This window comes from Pseudopodoces humilis, chromosome 9 (genome assembly GCF_049639895.1).
Source record: "Pseudopodoces humilis isolate 2021_Gansu_Grassland_sample_001 chromosome 9, ASM4963989v1, whole genome shotgun sequence".
In the NCBI taxonomy this organism is placed as follows: domain Eukaryota; kingdom Metazoa; phylum Chordata; class Aves; order Passeriformes; family Paridae; genus Pseudopodoces; species Pseudopodoces humilis.
Genome location: NC_142208.1, coordinates 12,193,697 through 12,220,782, shown reverse-complemented (window position 1 = coordinate 12,220,782; position 27,086 = coordinate 12,193,697). Strand labels below are relative to the sequence as shown.

The 27,086-nt window shown below is 40.7% G+C and overlaps 1 protein-coding gene across 1 annotated transcript in view; it reads right to left on the bottom strand.

Annotated features, from left to right (window-relative positions):
- The window catches only part of ZCCHC24 (zinc finger CCHC-type containing 24), a 107,207-nt gene that overhangs the window by 10,306 nt on the left and 69,815 nt on the right, over positions 1-27,086 (bottom strand). The window contains exon 3 of the mRNA XM_005520480.3: positions 4,817-4,981. Coding sequence (XP_005520537.1) covers positions 4,817-4,981 — 165 coding nt within the window. The remainder of the gene's footprint in view (positions 1-4,816; positions 4,982-27,086) is intronic.

Sequence of the window (27,086 nt, the reverse complement as noted above, 5' to 3'; positions counted from 1 at the left end):
AGACCCTCTGCTTTTCTATCTGCCTTGGGGAAGAGGGACATTACCAAGGCCCTGGGCTGTCGCCGTGAATCCAAGAGGCAGCGATAAGAAAGCTGCAGATCAGAGGCAGGATGCATAGAGAGAGCAAACAGCCCCTGTCAGCAGCATGCCTCTGGGACAGGCCAGCTAGGAATGAATGATAACAGCATGAGGTAAATGGTGAAAATCTCATTTAAGAGCTCAGAAAAGCAGCAGTCTGCGATGAACTGTATTTCCATAGCTGGAGTACACAAGTGTGGGCATGCTGGGGAGGGCTTATTAAATATAAAGAGTCAAAAGATCATATTTGTAGTCTTGAATCTGTTGAAAAGTTTATTGGACTTGGGTGATCATACCCACCCCTCCCCATACTGAGGGAAGCGAGGTGGCTGTGGTTGCACTCAGATATGGGAATTATGATGAGACCACTGAATTGCCCATGAAAGTAATAACTTGAGTATCATGAGGTATGTATTTACATACCAAATTATTTCCAGTCCAACAGTAAATTCCTGACAGCTGGAAGAAAATAGTGTCCAAGAGGACAAGTCAGTCACCAGATGGCTGGTTCTGCACCAGTGCAACAGCTGTCATCACAAACAGCACTGGCCTTAGCCACAAAGTCGGAGAAGAAGCCTTGATAAGAGGCCAGCCAGGAAGTAACCATGGGCGCAGATGTTCCTGCTATAGTAGGCAGGGGAAGAAAATGAGAATTCAGAGCTTGGCATCTGGGCTGTTACACTGCCAAGAATGCTGGTGAATGACTATAAGAACTGGCTCTGTTGCTGAAGCAGGGTAAAAAGAAGCATAAACAACCACAAAATCCAAATTCCTTGGAAGAATAGAGAAGTTCAGCTCCTGTCTGAGATTCCTGTTTATGTTTAGAGTAGCTAAAGTAACTACCTGGGAAACAACTTTTGAAATTGCCATAGAGCAGATTTGTCTGGGTAGTTCTTTAGCCTTCAGTAAGGCTTGAGTTCAATGGGCCTGTGATTTTTGCCCCAGGTTCTGTGCATTCCTGTAAGCACTCCTGTGGGAACATTTGTCACTTGAGGGAGTGGTGAAAACGCAGAAGGAGGAACACAGTGGAATAATTTAGCAAAGTTTGCTTGAGGAGCAGTTTTTCAGCTCAGGTGTGACAGCCTGTGAGTAGCCTGTGCCTACTCAGATGAGCTGGGGAATGAATGGCAGAAGGCCTCCTGTCAGGCCCTTGTGTTACTTCTTGTAATACATGCTCCACCATCTCTTTAAAATACAGAGATTTAGAGCTGTATTTATAGAGGACTCTGAAGTATATACACAGCTGTAAAAGCGCTGAGAAGACTTTTCCTGCCCTAGAGAGATTAAAAGCTCATTCTCACAGCTAGGCCATGTGAACTAAGAGCTTAGGGCTGAATTGAGACATTCCTTGTGGGGAACCGGCCTGGAATAGTTTCCTGGAGTGAAATGAGCCTCCAGGAACAATGAGCAGGTGGCAGGAAAGTGTGGCTGCTCTCCCCTCCAGGGACTCACTAATGAAAAGTATGCATAGGAAATCAAGATTTGAGCATAGCTACACAAGCCATTCACAGAACCAACATATGTGCTTGAATGGCTACCCCAGAGCTATCCAGAGTGGAGATTATTATCTTCAGTACTCTGATATTCTTGCCTAAGCCAGTTACATGGGAGTGCTTCAGCACCAAACCATCCTTTGTGAGATATGGACAAACCTTACAGTACTGGGAAGTCCATGGATTTGGGAAAGTGGCTGGGGAAGACGAAATACAGCTATGAAGATGAGGATGGGAGAAAAGGGCATGCCTTTCTTGAGAAGAATTGAGAAGAAACTCGTAATTCACTGCAATGAATATCAAGCAATCCTTAAAGAAGGTTTTCAAATTTTTGTCCTAAATTGGGCACAAGCATCCTACTCTCCAACAGCGATGGTGATGCAGCAAAGCTTGTGGTTGGATTTCAGATATTTAATAGACTCTGCAAAGTTTGATGTGTTTGGTGACAAACTGGGAGAATGCTGAGATAATCACTAGGCTGGGAAAGTATCCCCAGAGGTGATTGTTGTGCCTTGTCTATACACACACACACCTTTCTGTAAGTGTCCACCACTGCTTAGGACCAGGTGTGGAATGGGGGTGTTGATCTGGTGTGACTTTTCCTGATGAATATACTACGGTGAATGGAAACTTCCTATCATATGCCCTCACCAGGGAAATGTGGTCCCTGACTGTTTTAGATATGGGCTGAGATGTTTACAGTTTTTACAGTTTTGGGAACTCTTGTAAATTGACAAAAGGTTACCTCATACTGAGGGACCAGCAGTGATTTTCATCTGATGATAAAAATGACCATTATTTTTTGAAATAATGTTTCAAGATATCTCTTTTCCTGTTAGGTTGCAATTATATGCTTACCAAAGGGTAGAGCAAGGAGTAAGAATAGGAGATGATGAATTGCTGCACACTGTTGAAGAGAAATATTGACAAGATTGCTTAAAAGTAGAAATAATTTATTTCACTAGAAGTAAATACTGTGTGATCTTGAAAAGAGGTCAGACTTCTCCAGTTCATCTGGTTTTTGTTAAACTGAAGAAAAAAGTCCATTTATTGATTTTTTTGTACTATGATCAATCACATCACATATTGAAGTGACTGCTGTTTTTGTAGTGTCTGTCTGCTGTTTTCTTTAACTGCAACACTTTCTTTTTTTTCAAACTGAGTTAAAATGACACAAGAGAATCATGGTGTGCAGGGGGAGGCAAGATATTTTCTTAGGTAAATAATTTAAGTTGGAAAACCTCTGCAAGATTCAGATGAGAATGCAAATACTCTGATCTCATATAATAAATGCAGAAGGAGCACATAATTGACTGAGGACATCCACCGAGCGGGAAGTGCGGGCTTAAAAACTTCTGGAAGTGCACAGGAAATCAAACATGAATGAGGCTTCTGCTATGGTAGGTACCAACAAAATAATCAAAATCTAAAGAATAAATAGGAAATATATCTAGAAAATGTTAGTGGCATAGCAGTGCTATTTAAGAAAAATAATAAAACCATATTATGTGCACAAGACTTTTTTGTGCTTTAATTCTCAAACTAGAAATATTGGACTTTTAACCAAATCTTTCACTGTGCTTTTACAAAATACAGTTCTTAGTATAAGAGTACTGGTGACTGGGTATAACATATTTTCCAAAATGGGGCAGAATAGCTCTCCACTGACAAACGTTGATAAATATTTAGAGAGTGGTGTGGCACTGGATGCTTTTAGAAAAGCCACGTTTGGGACAGCAGACAGGAAACTGTGTCAAGAAGCACCACAGACCTCTGTTAGCTCAGAATCTGTTAGCTCTCTGCTGCTGCTGGCTCTGTGCCTGGGTTGATGCTGCTCCCTCCACTGTCTGCCTCTTGCTGTTAGGGTTAACCAGGGGCAGCACAGGGCACCTCTGGAAGAATGAAAAGGACTAGAAAGGATGACAATGGTAACGCTGAAATAGAAGCAGATGGAGGTGAGGCAGGGACAACAGGATATAGAATCTTTCAGCTCGAGGTTCAAAGTTCACATTTTGGGGAAGAGCACAATGACTGGTTGCAAGTTATTTATATTGGGAAGCCTAGCTGAAATGCAGGCTTAAGAATGTGTCTTAAAAATCTCATATAACTGCAATACCTTCTGCTGGGACATGAACACATGGATAGACACGTGCTCTTCCACATCCATGAGTTCTGGTGTCCTGAGGGAGCAGCAGGGAAGCAGTGATGGGGTGGTCTGTGGGAAGCTGCCCTGCCCATGCTGTGATGATTCCCCAGAAAGTGCCGTGTACGTGGCTCAGTGGCAAGCACAGCTTACAGAAGCACTGTAGATTGCAGCCCTCCCATAGTGTGTGTCTGACTTTTGCACTGCTGTGCAGACTGGACTCCTCCAGCCCTGCCATGAGGGGCAACTCTGCACAGTGGACTACTTGCAAAACTTTACTACAAAAATGTACACATCTAAGTCTATAATGACTCCTCTACAGTGTGGATGGGACACCCCTTGAATGATTTCCTGGCACTTTCAACTTCAGCATAAATGATGGAAAGAATTTTGAAGAAGGTAAATAAACTTATGCTATAAATGATCCTGTAATTTCCCTCACCCTCAAGACTGTACTTCCATGCATGTGGTAAGTGACTCAGCCTGGATTTTGGACTTTATAGACAAGCTGTCTAAACAGAGGTAAGGAACAAGAGACTTTGGAAGCTTTGAGATTCTTATGTGAGGTTGGTGCCATTAACCAAGGAATTTTGTAGGCAGGAGTCATCTTGGTATTGTTCTCCTTTATCACTACTCTTTGTAAGCAGAGATAGCCCCATGACCAAATCCAACAAGTGAAAAAAGCTGTACTCACGGGAAATAACTATGCTGACAGCAGTGAAATGAAACAATAAATTGGTGTAAATATGAAGAGAATCAGAAGATGTAGGAGGTCAATTTCTATTGCTGAACTTTTCTTACTCTATCTAAGATTAAAAAGCCCCACAGTCTCTTTCTATAAGAAAGGCAGGTAAAGATTTTTACAAAGGGGTTTGAGGTATTTGTACTGAAAGAAAGAACATTCAAATGTTGCAATTCTGATGACACCTGTCCAGATTTCCAGGACTGAGACAGCTCATCTGGGAAACATTCTCTGTCATATGTTGTAGTCCATGTCAAGTTCTGTTTAATGTCAGTCCATGTCAAGTCTTACCCACTCTTTACAAGGTCAACAGCATTCCTAGTTCCAAGCCTGTTGCCATCAGGTCTGCACTTCTCCTACCTGTTTGTGAGGATAAACATTAATGTGGCACTTGATACATTCTTGTCCCATGTTAGCCCAGGAGTTTCCACTCATCCATTTTCTCTTGCATTTGGGGCACTTATATTCACCAAAGCAGCGTTTCTTGCCCTGGTACGGTGTCAGGCCTTCTCCTTTTGGACGAGCCTACAAAACAAAGGAAGTAGCAATGAATGACTGAAAATGAGTGTCTGTGTGTGTGTGTGTGTGTGTCCACAGAAGAAAAACAATGATTTTTTTTTTAATTAGGAAACTTTGGGCAGAAGATATTGGGGACAAGCACAAAAGACATATCCTGTTAATAAAGAGTTCATATGCTGAAGCTAGAGTTTAACAGTTCTGGGAGTGGTTTCTTGTAAGGAGCATTCAAAAGTTCAAGAAAACATAATACTTGTTAGTGAAACTGAGGACTTAGAAATATGCCTTCTCACTTTTTGAATAAATAGATTTAATAATATTTAATAAGATAATAATTTAATAATATTTAATTTCATTATGATAAAAATAATCTCTATCGAGTATATATTGCTAGCAATATATATAGCATCAGGAGGAGTAGCTCATTAGTAATTAAGGATGACTTTTTAAGCAGAAATTCCAGTTTAGAAATCTAGTCTATTTTCCACTAAAAGCCTGTAGTTGAGAAGATTTTTAATAGTTCTGCTTTTCACAGACTATATATTATCATATGGGAGTGCACAAACTAGGATTGAGTATGACAGAAAGACGTTCTGACTAGTGGAAATAATAACTTTTATTAACTTTGACTGGCTTCTTGCTCTTGGTAAATGGTTTCACTATTTCTGCCTTTTGAAGGAAACAGGAAAGGATACTCAAATGGTGTATTGCGATGTCTGAATGTTAAATGTCCCTTAAAGACAGCCTTTTTATCTAGGAAAGCCAGTAGAGCTGACACTGACTGTACACAAATACCAGGTTTATTTGTAATGTATTTGTACATACATTCACTCACTAAAACTGTGTGCTGTACTTAACAAAGTATGGTGAGGTATGTGAAGATGAGGGTGTTGCATCCAGCTGTGCTAGGAGAGCTGTAAAGCTGAAGCCATTTTCCCAGAGTCCCTAGCAGGTGTTGAAACACTGTCCATGTATTCACTGTGTTTAGTTTGTTGTTGCCTAAAGGGAGATACTTTGCCTGCATAGTGGCAGGATACTATGATCACCTATCAAAGGGTTCTTTGTCACTTACACGTCAGGCCTAAGCAGCTTTTCTTTTTTAAGGCTTTCAGATAAAGTTTACAAAAGTGAAATGAGCCATCATGCTGGGAAGGCATTTGTTTTTGTTTTGGGAGCTTGTGCGATTTCTCAGTGTGTAGGTCCAAATTGCTTCCTATGTGAAAACACGGGTTGCAGAAGCAGGTGGTTGGCAGCAGACCTGAGCTTGGCAGGAGCTCTGAGACTCAGGCTCCAGTGGCCAGTGGAGATGGTGGACACTGTGCTACCTCCTGGGTCACGTGTGGGAGCAGAAGGGAAAGGAACGTTGAGTGCGTTCTCCCCTGCATGCTGTGGGTGGAAGAGCAGGGGACACCAAACCCACTCCAGCCTTTCTTTTCTCTCTGTAGTATCAGTAAACAGCATTCTTTGTTTTTTTTATGCTTGCTCCTCAGCATAGCAATATTCTTTAGAAGATCGGATCAGTAGCAACCTCCATTACAAACAGACAAACATCTATAATAATTTGCTTCTGACAAGCCACTGTAAATATTTTGGCTGATAACAAAGATGAAGCTGACCAGGACACACATATTTACAGTAGTATAGCACAGAAGAAAAGAAAGTGCATTGGTATAGTGAGAAACATTCAGACTTCCATAACTAACTGAGTGCTGGCAGGCACCCAGAGTGTAGGTCTCCAGCCCATGGTGTCCCTGATAAGGATGAGATTGCAACTGAATGTAGTGCAGGAAAAGGTCAATTTATGGAGACATTCTGGATACGTAATTTGGTTCTGCCTCTGAGTAGCACAACTCAGTGTAAGAAGAAGCTACATGCTCTCTTCATTTAGAAATTCTCATGGAATTGAATAGAAATCCTGTGTCCAGAGAGCTCCTCTGTTTGAGAGATCTTCCCTCTCCTCTTGAGACATCACAGATTGTTTTAATTGCAGTTTTGATTGGGGGGGGGTGTTATTGAATGGAAGACAAATTATTTTTGATTCTCTGATTAAGTCACCAGCTACTTAAATTCCTCCTGAAGCCAGACTTGAAAATGCAGCTCAGTGCCCCTACCAAGCAGTGGTCCTTTTAGAAAACGTGCAGGTCACAGGGTTCATTATTTCCAAAAGTAATAGCACTGACTTTGGAGACAGAGAGTGTCTTGGAAGTCTTGTAAATGTTTACAAGGAGTACTTGAACATAACACTCCCACAGCAATATGTTATGTCAGCCATAAAGAGCATTGAAACATCAGACTCCCACAGCAATATGTTGTGCCAGCCACAAATCCCAGATGGGAAACTTTCAGAGACGGCCACTTGGGCGGGCCAGTGACTGTGGGTTTGTCCAGGTCACATGGGTGACTTCAGAGACACCAATGCCCTGAAATGCTCTGCCCTGACACATGCACAGAGAGCACTGAAGATACTGGTCTGTGGAGTCCTCTGTGTGTACAGCTAGGCATCAGAAATGGAGGCTTCCCAAATTAGAAGCTACTTCTAAAATCTGGCTTCTTCAACTTTCTCAGTAAATCGGAAGCAGAACCAGGAAAAGAACATAGGAGCCCCGACTCTGTTGGTAATTTCCTGTTAATAATTGCTAGACTAAACTTTTGATTTATTTTTATTTTAACTTTTTGACTGTCACAGCTCCTTCCTCAGTCAGTGACTCTAATTAGTTTGCTGGCAAAGTTACAACATTCTCTGTAGGTGTTTTGCTATTCTGCTTTATGGATGTTTATACATTGCCCTAACAGATATTATTTTCCTTCCCATATCTTCAGTTTCCCAAACTGTGCCCCACAGGGAATTTGGATTCACAAACAAGCAAGCTCATTTTCTCTAGTGGGAAACATCATTAGGAACCACTGACAGCAGTGAAGGCAACCCTCCAACTCCCTCCACCCTGCAAAACCAAACAAAACAGGTATTTGACAGCATTTGGTAGAAGGTGAAACCTGAGTGAGATACACTAATGGCCTGAGAGATCTGAGGCTGGGTGTTTTGATTTGTTTGTTGTTAGGTTTTTTTGTTGTTGGGTTTTGGGTTTTTTGTTGTTGTTTTTTGGTTTTTTTTTTAAAAGTGTCTGGCTCCAGCAGGAGCACAGCTGAATTGCATAAACATTTCCAAGAAACAGCCTGCTCCTTGGCACAGAAGCAGCCAGCCCTGCCCACAGGGTGCTCGAGCACCCGGTCACTGCAACTGAGGTATCTCAGTTGCTCATCCAGCTGGAGGGCAAGAACTATTTTCACCAGAGGTTTTTCCTTAACTAAATGCCAAAAGAGAGCAAGAAGACACATTTTATTATTTGGTATTAACCTAAAAACCCCTACTTTCCAGAATGTGGGATTTACCTTGTTTAAACCATTAGCCTACTCTTCTCTCCCCACCCCAGCTCCATTTGAATGGTGGTTAATAATTGGCTTTGGTTGGTGTTGAGGTCCTGTAATTCCTGTACTGAACATTCTCTTCTTACTCTTTCTGCAGATAGGATTTATTTATGTCCAGAGTTAATCTGGCAAAGTTGTCCTCCTATTCATAATGGCACAATATTTTGTTACCATATTAGCATACACTGTCCCATTGCCTGTAGGCCTGGGTAAGTCTTTGGCCTGGTTTCTATCCTTGGCTGCAAAAATTTGGTGTGTCTTCAGTCAGATGTTTCAAGGATTTACTGCATCCTGGACAGGTAGGCCTTTGGGGAGAATCAAAACCAAACAGATTTTTCTACAAGAACCAGAAACTCACCATTACTTGAAGTATGTCAGTGTCAAGGTCTAGGTATTAGGAAATATTGTGATGTTTTGACTTTGGACAAGCACTGACATAACTGACATCGCCTTTGCAGGTGTACCTAGTCAGTGTGTGTGTTTGCCTTAGCTGGATACAAGGAATGTACAAAGCCAGTGAATTTTGTGTGGCACAGTAACAAAAATTACCTCAATATTCCATCCCTCACTGACACCCAGCTGTCTCTATTTTTCATCTTCTTTCTTTTTTGAGCCAAAACCACAAACTGGCCATCATAAGATTTTTAAAGTGTTTAAGTTGAGCTTTTCTGCTGGTAACTGGCCAGTCCAGCTCTCTGTCAACCTATCAGAGAGTGCATCTCATGGAGGGATCTGCCAAATCACTTGGCAATGACGTACATAATAAAGGACGCTTCTTTCCCTAAACAATTCCCTCAAAGTATCAGTTTGCAGAGTCAGCAAAAACAAAACATGCCCCCCCTCCCCCAACAGGCCCTGCTGAAAACTAGATTCATTATAAACAACATGAGGCAGAGTTTCCTCAGAGCAAAATGAAGAGACACAATTTAATGCTTTTCTTCTCCTCAACGTCCCCCAACTTTGTTTTACACAGCTGAAAGGGCTCTGTACAGCAAAGGGAAAGATGAAATCAGCCTAACATTGGTTGGTGGACCCCCTTCATAGAAGAAGCCTGAGGGTCTGCTTGTTAGCATGCTTGATCAAATGAAAAGGGTAGCAGCAAACAGCTTGATGCACTGACCATCTCCCGAGGGGTTTGTGGGAGTGGGAGGGTCAGAGCTGTATTTTGAGATGTGAGCTCTCCAACACCAGCACAACTGGGAGATGGCATTAAAAATGCCCTAGCACTCTTACTGTGTACTACTGTTAGTGTATAGTTTTAATAAAGATATGATAACACATCCCCAAAAGGTTCAATTAGAAAATTAAAAAGAAAGTATAGGGACTGACTGGGTGTACTGGGTGTGGAGGCATTCTAGTCCTGACGCTGCAGCAAGTTGTACAGCATTGGGAAAGTCACAGAAGTGCTCTCCTTTCTCAGTTCTGTGCATACTGTAAAGAGAATGAAGGCGCACTTATGCCAAAATGGAATATAAAAGGGAATCTTTGGATTGGTCAACTTTTTTTTTTTCTCACTTTTGTGCTCATATAAATCTTGATTATCAACAGAAGACATAGGCAGATAGGTGATGTGTTTAGGAATGACATTGGTGATGTCTGACACTGAAGACTTCTGAGGTATTGATTTAAACCAGCAGTCAATACATCTTTAATTAGTATGTGCAATATAGAAAGAGCATCTAGGGGAGATAGAACCCAAACTAATGTTTTTTTTCAGCTTTGTCTCTAGTTTAATTTGTGTATTAGTGATATGATGAGAGGTCTTGATACAGGCCTGTTAAGGGAAAAAATGTATAATGGTCAGAAAATAGGTTCTTCACTATGGATTTACTATTTAAATAGAACATTCTATTTGTCTTGCTGAACAATAGGAATTATGGAATTTCTAGTTGTATTGGATATTTCAGATTAAAGATTTATGATAGATAAAATGATCTGAGCAAGACATGCCTGAAAAATAAAGAAAACTTAAACTTGTTTGTATAGCTTAAAAGAGGAGGCCAGTATGTGTTTTATTTGACTGGGATTTTCTTAGGAGATTAGTTTGTGGCATGGCTTCAGCCTCTGACTGGGGAGCCTACTGCGTGGTTTTCCCACCTCTGCATCCATAGAAACTGACACGTTTTTCTTGGCAGCTAAAGCTCATCAGTTGTTGCTGATCTGAAACCTTTTATCACGTGTGCCACTCTCACTCTTACAGCACGATCAAGGTAGATGCTGGCTTTGTCCTGAGCTCCCAAATAACGAAGCTCTTACAGTCAAGTAAAGTATATTTTACTCAATTTCCCAGGAGCAGAGCGTTAAACAAAACATGCAAGTTTGTGCAGTATGCAGTATAAACCAGCAGTGTTTCTTGTATTACTCTTGAAGAAACACCTTAACTGTGCTGTTACAAACTTTTTCACTCCCCAAGTCTTAATGTTTGGGAAGGTTTAAAAGCATATTGATTAAGCTGTGTCAATGAAATTTCACAGGTACATTTTTATATGGCAGAAGCCCAATTTTATGTGTGTCATTTGGAGTATACACCTCTTGGCTGTTTTGAAAAACCAACGTTGTCAACTGTGTCGTGTATGTTAACTGTGATTTTGATCTAGTTTTCACAGAGGTAAACCAAGAGAAAGGTTTAGCGGTTTGTTACTAATAACACGCATATGGTTTCTGGTGATGATTAAATCAATAGGCATAGTTGTCATGGACATGTCCATCAAAGTCTAGAAATCCAAGAAGCTGGTTTGGCAAAAATTTCAACAGTTAAATCAATATCTGGTTTCTCAGATTTTTCAGAGTCCTTGCCATGCTGTTAGGAGCAAAGGCTTTTGTTCTGCTACAAAATGCCTATTTCACCTGATCATTAGAACCACCTCTGGGTCAAAGATATGGTATCACTACTATGCTAAGTTAGTTTGAAGCAGAATAGTTGCTAATTGGCAATTCTGCAATTATCTGATGTGATAATTACCCAACACTGAATGGTCTGAGAAGTTGATAGCATGGATTTTCTTTGCCAGTCCTACTCATCATTCCACAGGTAGTATAGGATAGGAAACATGTAGCTCAGTAAAATCCAGCCTGAGTAAACAAATCTCTTCATGAATAGCATGCTGCTTTCACAGGCCTCTGTCCAGACAAAAAAAGGTCTTGGACATACTGGTGCAAGCAAGCAGTAGAAGACAAAAGTATTTGGTAGAATGGTAACATGAGACTGGTGTTAGACTTCCAACACCTGGATTGAGCATAGAGCCCTAAGAGATTCTTTCTGTTAATAGTCAGATTGTACCTCAGCTCCTCATTTGCAGTGGGGAAAGGTCCTTTAGCTCTTTCTTGTTACTTCTGCAGTTCTTGTGGCATTGTATAAATCATTTTGGGCTACCTATGGTAACGTAGCTTGTGTACCATGGTGGAACCGTGACCTTCAACTCATTTAGATAAGTGCTATTATGAAAAAAACAAGCAAACAACAACTCTTTTTTTTTTTTTTTAGTTAATCCTTTTCATAGAAGAATATTTGAGTGCATACTGTATTGCACAGAATCCTGTTTTCCCTGTAGTGGAACCTTAATAGAAGGGTAAACTCCCCTTGCATTTACAGTTCTAACTAATCTCAGATATACTTCTGCATTTCCTGAATGTTCACATGAATCTTCCAGGTACGCTTATATATTTAGTACCTCATGTGTTATACACCAGGTAACAGGAAGTGATCAAACATTTAATGTCTTTGGTAGATTTTCAGAGCCACAGAACCGTGCCAACCCTACACAAATCTTCTGTTAAGGAAAGCTGCAAATAATTATCTTGGTTGACTGTACTTCAAGGATTTATTTTACCTGTACATGCTACTCTTTGCTTGTTGAATGACCATGAAAGAGCTCCCACATGGGCTATCTATGCAGCCAATCACAGCTTTATTATGCTTGTTCCTGTAGGACCTTGGAAACAATGAAATTACTTGAGCATATAAATAGCTGCCTAATGAAGCTTCTTTTGAAAGTATTGCATAACTCTGTCTAACCCAGAATCTAAAGTTTCAAGAACAGGTCCTTATGTGTGTGAAGGTAACCATTAAAATTTGAACTTAATGTTAAATTGTGCAATAATGCAAGCAAACTGAAAAAAAATCACTTAGGAAATTGCATAGTGAAAACTGTTTTCAAGGTATTGTTTAATGCAGTACAAAGTAAAAAAGCATTTGGCTAGAAAGTGAGGATGGAGTGTGCCTAAGCAAACCTGGGTCTTTGCTATGTAATTTAAGAATTGTATGTCAAACAGAAAATAGGGATTTGCATATCAAATTAGGCATGTGGAAGAGTTAAAATTACACTCGCCTGCTGGGATGCAGTGAGGCACTTCTTTTCAGCATTACAAGATCGTATTCTTCCAAACAGCTTGAGATAAAAGGAAGTGGTCAAAATCTTTCCTTTCCCTTCTCTGATACAAAATTGGACATGCTGAATTAATTATGAAGAAACTAGGAATGTATTCATTTTAATAGTTTCCTGATGTTTGGACTCTTTTGTCCCTCTTCATCCGCTGCTTGAGAACATACAATGGCAATACTCTCCTCCTCTCCCTCCCCCTCTGGTGGCACACTATATTTAATATGTTCATATTTATTTAGTAGCTGGAATCAGGGTTTTGGAGAAGGGAGGGTCAAACCCTTGCTATAATCAAGCATTACCTCTTCCAAGCTGAGGGCAAGACTCATATTTTTGGACTTGTTTAACTGGTTCACCTCAGATGCCTTCATGTGGATTTCACAATTCTCCTAGGGCTAATGTGGCACAGCTGGGGCACTGATCTAGTGAGAAACTGACAGGTCTAAGGATTAGGATCTGTTCTTTAAAAAGCAGTGGGGTAGTTCTGATAGACCCCTTGCCTCCCCATAGGTCATGAGACTGTTCAGAACAGATGGGAAGGCAGACAGATGTCACTGAAGGCAATTCTGTTCCAAATCTAAGTGAGTAGCAGGTGCTTTCGGAGCCAAATTCAACAACTGGGATGCTGCTTTCTGCTTCACTGCTGTTCTGAGATGTATTAATGCAAACTTTCTACCTGAAGAAAAGATGTGGATTAAATTATGATGATGAGATAAAGCTACAGATCTCCAGTTGATTCTGTGATGGTATTTCTTTCCTTATTCAGTGTCCAGGTAAAGGAGCTGCATGGGAAGACTAAGGTCCAGACAGGGACATAGACATGTCCAGGCTAGACTGGGTACACCACTATTTGATCAAAGCATATTTTCAAGAGTATTTGGATCAGAGAATTTTCCAGTTTATGGGGTGATCATAGAACTTGTATTGTTTTATGGTGTGTTACAGCTGAGAATCTGAGGCTTTTCTCTCTTCCAACTATATGCAAAATAATAGTGTTGTCCTTACTATTTTAACTGTTTGAAAGCTACATTGGAAATTTAATTGCAGATGTGGCAATTTGCAAAACATTTAGTACTTGCTCTTCATGAACTACTGTAGCTTAATCTTATGTCGGGTGCAGCTTGATCTAATTTTGGTGTCAATTTACAGAGAGGAGTAGAGAAAACACCTGTATTAAAGAGGTTTGTAGATGGTGAGGGGAGAGAGGTTTCTCTGCTGCTTGAGTGGCACTGTAAAATCCTGCTGTATGACAAAGCATAGCTTTTGGTGCCTTTATCCTTTTGTAAATCTAGACCTGTTGTGACTTTCCTCCAAGCCAAATATCTGCTGTGCTGCACTTGCTGAAAGTACCTGGGGAAGGACTTTAGTATATCAGTGATCTTAAGAAGAAATGTCAACTTGGGAATATGCTACTTTCACTTGTTCTTTAGAAATATGGTGTGTTGATGTCCTAGGATGTCAGGGGAGACAACTACTTTATGTTAAGATACTTCTTCATTTGAGGTATAGTTGTTTTAGGGCTTGGATGACATTAACAAGGATATTACAGAGAATAAGAATTTTATTCCAATTAGTGTCTTTGATGTTCGTGTGTCTAAAAATAAATTAATTTCTTGCCTATTTTTTAAATGAAACTGTGTCATCACAAAATATTGTTTTTCCCATACTCACAGTTTGTAGCCCACAAGTTTAAACTCATACAACAGATACTTTTATATCCTTAATTAATAAAAAAAAAAAAAAGTAAAATTAAGAACTAGGTCCAGTTGGTATGCAGTTTCCTGCATAGTTATTGTCCTCAGCTCTGACAGTGACCAAAGGATGTGTGCTTTGTACTTTACAGGCTGGGAAAAGGGTGTGCAGAGGAAAGCACTGCACTAGGAGGTGGCAAAGCAGAGAATATTTTAATGCAATGCAATAGGAAATGCAACTTCAGCAATTTACCACTCAGGAAATTACTTGTTTTGCTCTGATTTTTTTATGTTGCTTCTTGCACCCTCTGGACTGCCACTTTTTTTTTTTGTTCTGTTCATATGTGTATGAATTATTATAAAGCTGGATTTCTTTTAGCCTGAATTAGAAATGCTCTTGCTCATGGAAAGGTTTTATCTCTTCAAAACAACTCTTGGAAAGTAAAGGAAATATTGTTAAGATGATAAGGGCAAGTTTCAGGGGAAAGGATGTTTCTAGGAGAACTCAGCCTTCTTCCTTCCTTCTTTTCTGAAAGGGACAGGATTTCTTTCAACTACCCGCTAAATCCTTAAGGATTTGAGACCTGGTTCATGGCATATCCCACACACAGCATGAGAATAGGTGTAACTACAGTAAGAAACTTCCAGCAGGAGAGTGCCAGATCATGAGAGTAATGTGATCTTGTGGTTAAGGCACACAACTGGGCCTCTGCAAAACCAGGGTTTCATTCCTGGATTGACTACAGGCTCTTTCTGTTGGTTTGTTGGACAAGTTACTTGATCTCTCCATGTTTGAGTTTTCATCTGGAGTATGGGCAGTGCTAGTGTACCTCACATTCTGGGAATTTAATCAGTGTTTGTTACTACAATAGTGAGCAGTATTCATGGATCTTGTTATACAATTCTCAGGCAGGAGTTTTGAGCAAGGACTGCTATAGGCCTGTCTCTGGTGACCCCTTTGGCCTCACCCCTTTGAGCCATTTTTTATAAAGTCTCTGTTTATGGATGTTTTTGTTCAGTTTGTTTTCTCTACAACCTAAATGGTTAAAGCAGTCAGAACAGTCACTTCCAATTATCTGCTGGTGCCATCTCCATTGATACATCATTAAAAAAAAAAACAACAGAAGGTATGGCAAGTACCCACACAGTTGTAAGGATTTCCAGCTAGGAAATTCTTTATGCAAAAGATGAAGCTTGGGCCCTCTTAGAAAGCTTCTCCCTGTACCAAATGCAGTGTAAGGACTATGTGCCCCCTGTAACCTCCCTGACTCCACAACAGCACACTGGTACAGGCTCTTGGGACACCAGCACACAGGACAAGCTGTGGCCTGTCCTCCTCCAAGATGAAATACCACAGCCAGAGTGTCATTGCTTCTGGCTGGAATGGGCCATTTGCCTGAACTATTAAGAAACAGGGAAAGGAAATAAAGACCAGATGAGCAACCGCCCTCCTTTTCTCCACCTCAGCCTCCTTCCCTCCACCTTCCCCCCTGTCATGCTGTCTATGAGATGACATACAAAAACACCAATTGAGTCAGCCTGCTTCAAATTACAGCATTCTTTTTGAGCCTGGAAAAAGACATGCTATGCATAGCCCAAAAATGAAGTATGACTTCAGATGCTGATACTCAAACTGCATAAATGTGAAGGGGACTTTTTCCTTGTCCCAGTATTCTTTCCTTTAGAAATATTGGTAAATAATGAGCCTATTGCATAGAAAAAAAAACCTTAGAAACCCACCCTCTCTACCCAGAGCAGTCATATGTTTGTTTATCTACCTCAAGAGCCACCAAATCCCAGCTACCTGACTTGGTTCACATGCACGACACTGCTTGAGTACTCCTTGCTTGCTCTGGCCATCTCTGCATGTCGAGGTGCCTGTGAGGAAACTCCAAATAGTTTTCTTCTGCAGTAGGCTTGTTCTCCCAGTGATGGAAGAGCAAGCTTTTAACATCTTAATTGAAATGCATCAGAAAGTCTCAGTATTTTAAATATAGCCATGGGATTGCAGTGAAAGCTTATAGGCATATACACCCATACTTTTAGATGACCCAAAGGCAACCATCATTTACTGTGCAGTTTGTGATAATACAGTAGGAATCTGAACCTCTAATCTCTTCCATCCTTCCCTTCTCAGTGCCTCCTGTTCCTGCAGTTGTATTTGTATTTTCCACTGGGCTCCTTGACTGTTTTTTTTTCCGCTCTGTGCAAAGCTAACTTGAATCATCTAAAGAATCACTTGTCATTCCCCAAGAACAGCATCAGCAGCTGCCAGACCTCATCAACCATTCTGTGAGATTCATAGTCATGTTTGTAGTGTTACAAGAACATCGAGCATTTTACTGAGATTCTCGTGAAAACAAGCTGAAGCAAACCTGTTCCCTCTGTAACACCTTTCTTAATCACATGCAGAAATATGTAGTGCCTTGAAGGTGAGGAAGGATGGAGTGCAACCAGTAAGTACAGAGTGAGAATACTCATAGGTATCTGAAGGGTAAGAGAACAACACAGGCAGTGTTGGGTGAAGATCACTTCTCACATCAGAGTTCTTGCTAAAATGAACGGAGAAAAGTGGCGTCCAGAGGTGACGCTCACACAACAAAGAGGAATAAAATTTATAGCCTTTTCAACTGTTCAGACTCTGCCTTCTGTCAGTTAACTGACTCTTTGTCTTTTCATAACTAATTATTTTGTTGTTCTATTCAGTCATAAAATAAGCCAGGAGGACTTTTATCTGAAACTTCCTGGGAAAAAAAAAGGTCATAGGTTGATTCAGGCCATGGATGTTTGAGTTTTTGAGAGAAATAACATCTTTTCTGTGTTGAAATAAGAAACTCATATTTGACTCAGGCTGCCTGGCTGTACTGTAAGGAAGTCTTTTGAACGCCTATGTTTTAGGCCCATTCTGTATAAGATAGTCATTGCTGTAAAAATTTTGGATGGAAAATGTTTTGACCAGAATATAGTCAGAAAACTCAAACAAAATGGGAACTCTCTAAACAAGTGAGCTGTAATCACCATTTCCTTTCATGCAAGTAGATGACATTTCTATTCCAATTTTTTTTTTTATTATCACTTTGCCTGGTCTTTCTTTAAAAAGCAAAATGAATCAACCATTTGCAATCCTTACAATATGATTGTCCAGTGGCACCAATGGTATTTCCTACATTTAAGAATTTATTGTCAGAGACACTCACCCACAGCATTTCCTTATCACAAATACCTAAAGTCTCACTTCCTGAAAGTCAACACTTTCTTGCCTGTGTACACAGCAGTAGCTGTCACCATAGGACACATTTCACCATCATCTCACACTGGACAGCTTGCAGCATAAAATGTTGGCAGTACCCCAGACCTGTTGCTAGCAGCTGAAGCAAAATAGGACAGTGGCCTGAGGCCAACTGGTAGCTCTATATTCTTCAACATGAATTGGCATATGAACACACCTTGCAGAGTAAATCTTTCTACCCAAAGGAAGAATTTTTTTTTCAAGGAAAAACAAACTAAAACCACACCTCACAAGTGTGATACCTACCAAGTTAGGTATCTCTTTTACTAGTGAAGAGCACACTGCACCAAAAAAGCACATGGGAAGAACTGCTGTTCACCTACTCTACATGACTATGAACATTTTTTTCCTAAGGTTCTAGCTCTATTTTAGAAATTCATTACCCTGTTCAAAATATCTGATCCCACTTTTGTACTTTTGTAGCAGATAGTTTCAATATCCACAGGCCAGTGAAGTGAAAAGCTCATTATTAAACAATAGAAAGGAAGAATACATGTTCTAATTGAAATCTCCTGGGAGCAGAGGATCCACCAAAGGGCTGTAGGGCACAGAAGGCATGGCAAGGCTTTGTGCTGTGTTCAGTTCTTGTCATGGGAACATATTTGTGACCAAGACCATCTTCAGTGTTTCTTAAGTCTAAGGCTTGACACAGTGAACGGCCCACAGGAAAATATCTTTACTAGATGCTGTCTCACTGTTTGCTCAAGGCTAGAAACTATTCATTTTTAAAAAGGTATTGTGCAAGAAACATCTGGTGTAAAATACTTGTCATGGTGTTCACTGCAGATGATTGGAGAGGTTGGATAAAGATTTGAGGAAGGGAGATGTGCAGTTCTTTATCCCTTTTGCTATTGTTTCCCCTTTCCTGTTTCATCCTGAGACTCTTTCCATTGACATATGCTAGTCTAAGGATAGATTTATGCCTGCTCTGCTTCCAGGGATGTAGTACAAGTGAATTTGCCTTGATCTTGGAGGGGAAAAAATTTTAAACCATTGAGAAAACCTTACCAGGAGTCCTTGATTTTGTTTTTCATATTAAGGTACTCCTCTCTGTTATATGGGATTATTTCAGCAGTGTTACTTATTTAAGGAAAAAAAAAATTAATGTGGAATGTTAAAATAGAATATGAACAGAAACAAGTCAGAAACACCTGATGTATAATAAGGTCTCTGAATGTTATTGTTCCAAATCAAGGAGAATTGTTTAAGGCTGTGCTGTTCTGGTAAGCTGTGGATTCAGACTGGTGTGAGGAGATTGGCACAACAGCAAAAGTCTTCCAGCCCCTTGATTTATTTTTTTCAGTCTTTCCAAGGACCAGTTTATTTTATCCGCTCTGCATTTTGGGGGGATGTGCAGTTCAGTGTGTGCCTGGTGAGAAGCTCATTATCCTCCTCAGGCTCAAAACAAACCCTTGATTTTGAAAAGGCAACAAAAGAGGTGGCTGGTCCTGGTTTCCGGTGGCCCGGGCAGGCCAGCACGGCGGGCTGCCGGCCCCGGCGCAGCTGGCTCTTTGTGCAGCCGGGCATAAAGAGGAGGGCTCGGGAGGAAGCTGCCCCAGGTGTGCCACGAGGCCGGGACTTGGCTGGGGACACTGCCCCGGCTGTGCGCGCACGTCTCCCCACACACAGGTCTTGTGTTCGGCCTTCAAGGGCCTCCTTGTCGTGGCACAAACAACGGCGTCGCGCATCCTCCCTTGTGCGCTGCATCCTGGCCCCAACTGCCCGGAATAATTCCCTTTCTCAGCCCTAATACCACAGCAGAAATGTCATCCTTATTCTGCAGTGCTGGCATTTGTCAACGTGGTGGGGACAAAGACGGCATTCATTGAGCAGGAGACAGGCACAGGGCCCCAGGAAAAGCCCTGCGAGGGGACAGAAAATGGTCTTCTGTCAAACCTTGAACTCTACAGGAGCTGCTGTTTGTCCTCAGGTCTGGCAGAAGTGGAGAAAGGGCTGTCTTGTGTTGACCACTTCAGCTAGGGCTGTGGGGCAAGTTCAGGTTTAGTTTTTAGGACAGCTGACTAGCAACAAATGGCCTTTTTTCTGGGGCAGTGTCACCTTCAGCAATTGCACAATCCACTCTGCTCAGCTCTGTTCACTCTTGGACAGAAATAAACCTACAAGAAATGGATTTATCTTCACACTTACTTTACACATAGATGCAGCTGTTCTAATATCAAATATTTTTATCTCCTGTGTAACACTTAGAAATAAAAGGTTCTTGCCAGCCCTAGGGGGACAGCTTGAGCTCTCCAAAAGGTACCAGTGAGAGGCAGAAATACGAAGGAGGGGAAGCCTGCTCTTCTTTGGACATCCTAATAAGCCTCAAGTATGCTGAGGGACAGTAGACATTTCCATCGATGACAAATACATCAACAACAACCAACAGAATAGATAGAAACCTTTAGACAGTTTGGTCAATGAGACAGCAGACTCCTCACAAACAGCATTGGTTCCTCTTGCCCTTGCTGTTGAGTTAAAGTAGTTGGCTCAGGATAGCATGATGTAACCAAGAATATTCCACTTTATTGAAAACAGATCCCCTGATTTTATAAATATTGTATTACCCTATCTGAACATGAGCACTGAGCTCACTTAAAACTCTCTATACTTGGAGCAATGTACAGAGGTGATTAACCCTAGGGTATTTGTGTTATGAAGACAGCTGCAATGTAGGTCTTGGAGGGCTTGATTTCACACAATCTTATTCTTCTATTTTAAATTGTCTTCTAATGAGACTATTAAAACATACCTCACTAAAGAAGTTGCTGTGTTTTAGTGAAAAGTTAAACTAATTTTGTGGGCCATTAAAAACATGCCCTGGGCTATTTCCCACTTGCGCCCATTACAGAGCACTAAAATTATACAGTATTTCTGCTGGTATGGAAATGCACCTTTGGGGTTGAGACCAGTACCAGCCCGTGCTTTGCATTTTGCTAACTCTTCACAGTAATAAATCATCTGTGTGAAAGTTCTGGGGTACACTCAGTAGGTCTTCAGGAAAAGAAGCTTCCAAATAGCTTCCAATATGTGAGGTATTGGAAAAGACAATGGGGTATGAATCACTTTTAAGAAACTGAAACAATTTAATCATAATACATAATAACCCTAAATGTGGGGTAATAACAGCAGCAACAAGGAAAGGATACAGAAAGTGAATATTCATTAAGCATTTAATTTCCATGGGTAAACAGAAACAAAAGAGTATGTGTCGTGTATTTAGCATGAGGCATACAATTCACTCAGCAAATATAGGTCATTTTCCTTATAATGGTGAATGTTACAGTTCACTTTGATACAATATTGTTAGAGGGCTCATCTGTAAAGCTCTGTACTAAATACCAAGAGCTAATGGAAACTGACAAAGACTGGGGCAGTAGGATAGTGCCTCAAGTGACCCTTCCTAAATGCTGGAGTAGCCAAGCCAGCTTGGAGGAGGAACTGTGTTCTAAGGCACCCCAGTTCCTCCTTGAAAATAAAAGGAATAAATATATGTCAAGCAAGTGACTGTTAGTCCATTCTGATGGTTATGGGGGGTGCTTAGGTTGTACAAGGTGCTACAGCTGTTGGACTGGGCTGTGGGCAGCACGTTCTGTGCTGCCAGGATGCAATCAGGGAAATATGTGCAAGAAATCATTTTAGAGACTGCCCACCACCCACTTCTTTTTAAGGATGTGGTTCTGCACATGAAATTGGGATATAAACAGGAAAGGCCTCCTTATTCTTCTTGTTATCTGAATAAGCAGTATAAAAGGAATTCCTCTAAATTATCTGTGGATAAGTGCCTTATTCTTAAATCAGCTCACAGGACTTGGTTTAAACAGCATGAACTAAAGTCATGCTAAAGTTAACATCAGCTAAAGGAGTATTTAAAAATCCCTTACCTTGCCTGTCCTTTATTCACTACTGGGTATAAGACAGTGCAGCAGATATATTTCTGCTTATAAAATACATCAAGAATGGGTAAAAAGAACTCTTCAGAGTGTGTGGACAGACAATTTAAAGACTATAAACATAATCTGTAATAAACATAATCTATAGTGGAGTGGTACTTGAAGAAGGTTGCGATGGCAATATATTTTTGAAGGCACCATGAAACAAAGAAATGTTCCCAAAAAGGAGATATGCACAAATTCCATGGCAGAACAACAGCTGCAAAAATCTTTTCTGCCTTTGAACTCTGCTTTTAAACTGAACTGTTTTGTTTCACAGGGCCTGCAAACAACTGGAGAACTTCCAATGTCAGTATTCATACCTGTTAGTAGAAAAGTTGCTGCTTTTTGCAGCCATCTCGGGGTGTGATTGGATCTGCATTTAACAGCACTTTTTTAACCAAGGAGGAGAGCTATTTAAAATTATTGATTCAGACTTTACAAGTGTGATCTCTGTCAGTGGGCAGCACTGCTCTGCAGGCAGAAGGACTCACCAGGGCTGGCTTGGTGCATCAGGGTAGTGTGGAGGACACAGGTCTGGGATGCAGCTGTTAGGTGTCCGTGCACATCTGTCACTGGGTTAACTTGCAGGTATCTGTCTGCCTGGACTGCAGGTCCTGACATGTCCCTGGATATGCCCCCATCACCCCTGGGGAGCAGAGAGAGGCCCTGTTTGCTGGGTGCTGTTGTGCTGCAGGCAGCCAGGCAGGAGCCCAGTGCTGGTGACACATCTGTGTCTGCTCAGGTGACTGCTGTGGGCTGTGGCAGTCCTCAAGCGATCTCATAAAAGCTGGGTGGTCTGCCCTGGCTAACGCAATCATAACTTTGCAGCTTTTTGCTTAGGATGTTGCTTTGGGAAACATTCTCACTGTCTGTATTCACTGGAAGCTGTTTTGGGACTCTGTTCAAGCATACATTTAACTCTGCATATGGAGAGCTATGCTGAAAATGTAAGGCAGTGCTGTTACAGCAAAGTCAGGTTTGTAAACTTGCAGAAGCAATTGCTTTCAACCACAACTTAGCAATCAATAGTCTGCTGAAGTGTGTGGGGCCAGTTTAGGATTTGCATTTCCCTCTTTCAAACAATTAATTCAGCTAAAAGTAGATTATGCTACAAGTGTTTAACCAAAAGAAAACACGTAATGCCTCTTCTGTTAACCAGCATTATGGATGAACAAAGAACAGAAGTAGAATGGCACATGAAGCCCCTGCTCGGCAGTGAGTTTTTCAAACTACAGTTCAAAACTTCTCCCTAGAAAAGCAGTGATCAAGGTTGCCTGGATTTGATCCTGCAGTGCCTGTGTTGTGCACAGTAACAGCTGTCTGCTCCTGGCAGGGGGAAGGGGAGAGTGTGGGGCTTCAACAGCTGGGAGCAGGTTGTTTCAGTATTTGCACTAGTAAATAGGAAGGACAAAAGGAAAAAGCTGAATCTTGCCAGTAAAAGGGCATATAAATAATGGAGAACTTTTCTTTTGTCCAAGAAATAGAGACTATTCACAAACCTGTTTGCTGCAATAAATAAATAAAAGCCTTAGACTACTGAGTTTTGCACTAATTTGAATATGGTAATTCTCTTCAGACCATTCATATTGAGACTAATAGCCCCACAAGCAAAGGACATTTTCATTCCCTTAGATGGAGAGAGCCAAACAGCCCCTTAGACTGAAAACAAGGTAGAGTTTGCAGAAGAAAGAACCTGAGTCATACTGATGTCCATCCTATCGCTGGCTTAAAATTCCTGGACTAGTGGTGCACTACCATAGAAAGATTTAGAGCAGGAGGAAAGGGCCTGCAACCTTTTTGTCCCGTGTGAAGATGAACTTCCCTTTGCAGCATCTGTACTGTCTGAACATTTGCTTTCCCTAAGCCAAGTGCTCAGTCATGTAAACAGGTATTTGAAAACAAACAAGCCCAGGTGTTAGCTGAACCAGTTACCAGGTGTCACTGTCTAAACTAAGACTCAAAATCCCAGTATGTTGTGGTACCTAACTACAGAAGCAGCAAACGAAATGCCATTTCCTCCCATATCACATACAATGTATTCCTTTGGTCCTTTCCCAATAGGAATATCAATGTGCACCATCAGATTTTGAAAGGAATACTCTGAAAACTTGTATTGCAGACATGATGTCACAAAATAGACACAAAATGTACACTTGTTGTAGATGGTTGGAAATTTGATCAGTTAAATGGAAGTAAAAAAGTTTGTGTATTACATCTGAATGAGAGTCAGCTTCCAACTGATTAGTGCAGGTATAACTTTGGTGCCCCATTTTGCCTCAGCAGAAATTGTGTGAGCAATACAATCAGTTCTTCCAGCCTTGCCTACATGCACATCCTTCTTGATGATCAGCTGCCTGAAGTCAGCTCTCTTTCAGAACACAGGACACTAAATGAGGTGAAATGACCATCACAGAGTCTGAATTCACTGGTAGTTAACAGATTTTTTTGTTTTTTTCTTTTCACCTGTAACTTTCATGCTCTTCTCTAATATTTTCTTCTTTTTTTCTTTATTTCTCTTAGATCAATGTTCTTTATGCTTAAAAACTTGATCAGTGGAGGAAAAACAGGATGTGCAAAATCTTCTCCAAGTCATTCATCTCTGTAGAAAAGCAGTGCTCTGTCATCTACAAATGAAGCTTTCTTTCCAGTTACACCTCTCCCTCCTCAGCACTCTTCTCCACCCTGACTACTCGCTCTTTTTAGTCACATTATAATAAACAGACTCATCTCTGTGGAGCTCGGTGGTTAGCAATAACTCAGCCCCATGAGGCAGAAATATAACTTTATAGTCTGTGATCTGTCAGAAGTGGTGATATGTAGGATTGTACTGTAAGGAGTTGCAGGAAATGCGGCTTATGGACCTATTTATTAAAATCTATTGTAGAAACAGATGCACAAGCTGTAGCAATTAATGAAAAAAGTCACAGAAATCTGACTGTATTCAACTTGAAAATTATTTTTAAACACAAAATTGCACTAGTAAACTGTTTTCAATTAATGATTTACCAGTTCCATTTAAAAGTGATCAGGAGATCACAACAGATTGTAGAAACTGCAAGAGATGGAACAATATTGCACACTGGCTTGGGCTTTTCTGTACTTCAAACCAAAAATGAACATAGATGATGTTTTTTGCTTTAATTCTAACAACTTTCTGGGAATTTGAAAATTTGCCTTTTTATCTCTGGTACAACATCAGAATTGCAATTGCTTTCCCACACTTGACTGGAAATAAAAATACTCTTGACCTGTGGAAAAAGAGGTTCCTTTAAGCAGGGAGCAACCACAGACAAACACTGACTTATTTTAAACATGCTACTTCATACTTTGAAAGAGATCACAAGAGTTGAAGTGTTCTGCATGTTGTGCTGGTTCAAAACTGGCAATAAGATATGCATCCTTTAGATTCACAGAAAGATGGAAGAAAGTATCACAGAAAGTTTTTTTATTCCAGTATAATCAGCTTTAAGACCAAATCACTTCCAGTAGTACATCTCTCCCCCTCTCCTTTAGTGCAGTGGAAATCTTGTTCTAAACAGGACTTCCAGTTTTTAAATATATTGTAAACATATATATTTCAGTACATGTTTACTTGAACATAAGCTTAAAATGTGCACACCGTGTACTTGGAGAGGCCTGTTGGAATCCTCAGTTCCTGAGTTGCCCTTGTTCCTGAAGATAAAGGAAACTTTCCATCGAAAAGGCTTTTGCCCTTGGTGACAAGTGCTAGTGGAATTCTTGGTGATACCATTAGGTGACTACCCTCAGATAACATGGCCCAGTTCATGAAAGAACTCGAAGATGAGGATTTTGTTGACCAAATAATCAAAGATGTTTAGAATATCCCATGAACTCAGTGCAAATCACAGCATGTGATCCAGCCTATACTTCTGTGGAAAGCTACAGAACACAAGGTGACTCCTGAATTGCTAGAGATACATACTGCACTGTACTTGACTGTCTTTAGCTTCCTAAGAGGTGTAGGCATCATAGTCAGGGACACAGGATTGCACTCGAGCACTAAAGCAGCCTCAGCAAAGAGTGGATAACTGCAGCACTTTGGAGAGACAGAAAAACATTCCTTGACAATTAGGATAAGTTAGATTTGGGGAGTAATACCACAATAGCCACAAAAGAGTGACTGAAATCAATCAATCTCCAGATTGCACTAGTCCTAAAACATTTCCAAAAGCTCTGTCCTCTGGCTGCCAGTGTCACCTCTTGTTCTTGTTCACCTTCAAGCAGCTGTTTTTCATCCCTGAATTCAATTTGCCCAACTGAACACGGGCTCACTACATAGGAGTGGTACAGCTGCAGGCAGTGAAAACCAGCTTCTGCTCTGTGTGTCACACAGACATATTGCTGCCATTTAAATGCAGCTTTCCTACCTAGTAAATGCAAACACACAAATTCTGTAAGAGAACAGAGGGCAACTGATTCTTGTGGAATGTCACAAAACTGAGCTGGGGAAAGGGAACAAATATTGGAAGTGTTGTTCTTGTTGAAAAAGGCTGAAACCATCTTAACACATTGCTCTGGCTGTCTGTCACCTCTTCCTGATGGAACAGCTATATCTCATGGACAGTTGTGTCAAATGCTAAAGAGGTGCAGGATGAAGAGAATAGATGTGTTCTTTCCTCATTACTGGAATGAGGTCATCCATCAGTGCCATTATAGTGGTTTCATTTGGGACCTGGCTTGCACCCAAGTTGTTCTGGGACTGCTTCAGTTAGTTAAGGTAGGCTCCCTTAACTCTTGTATGACATGTATTTCTTGCTACAGAACCTTCCTTAAAGAATTGTATCTATACTTTTGTGAATATCTGTCAGCCAGACAAGAAGCTGTGCAAGATGCTCACGTAGGGAAGTAGTAAATTGATAAGAACTTTTGCCATACATTTAACCAACTCTTTCATAAATATTAGAAGATTAAGCATGTACTGTGCTGTTTAAATTGCTACTGCATAGTCCTAACTTTCCCCTTCCCCCTACCACTTCTGCCTCCTCAGTATCATGTTAATCAATCCTGCAGACATTTGGGATCAAAAAGTACTGGCAGAGAAGGGAAAAAAATCTTCCCTAGTATTACTGCTGAACTATAGGCTGGACCTGGGATTAAAAAGAAAAACCATATTAATACCACTGGATACAAAATGTCTCTAAATTCTTAGATCCTGCAGTAGAAATTCCTTCAGCAAATACATTTAATGATTCATCTTCATGTCTTTTAAAAAAAAAATAACTTAAAAGTGTACATAAAATATATATTGCACTTTATGGAAAGGGGAGGAACAAGATTCCACCAATTCCAGGCACCCATCTCAGTAGTTTTAGGCTCAGCAGCATATCTTTAACAAGCTTGCAGGTAAGGTTTTAAAGCATTCCTTGCTTAATC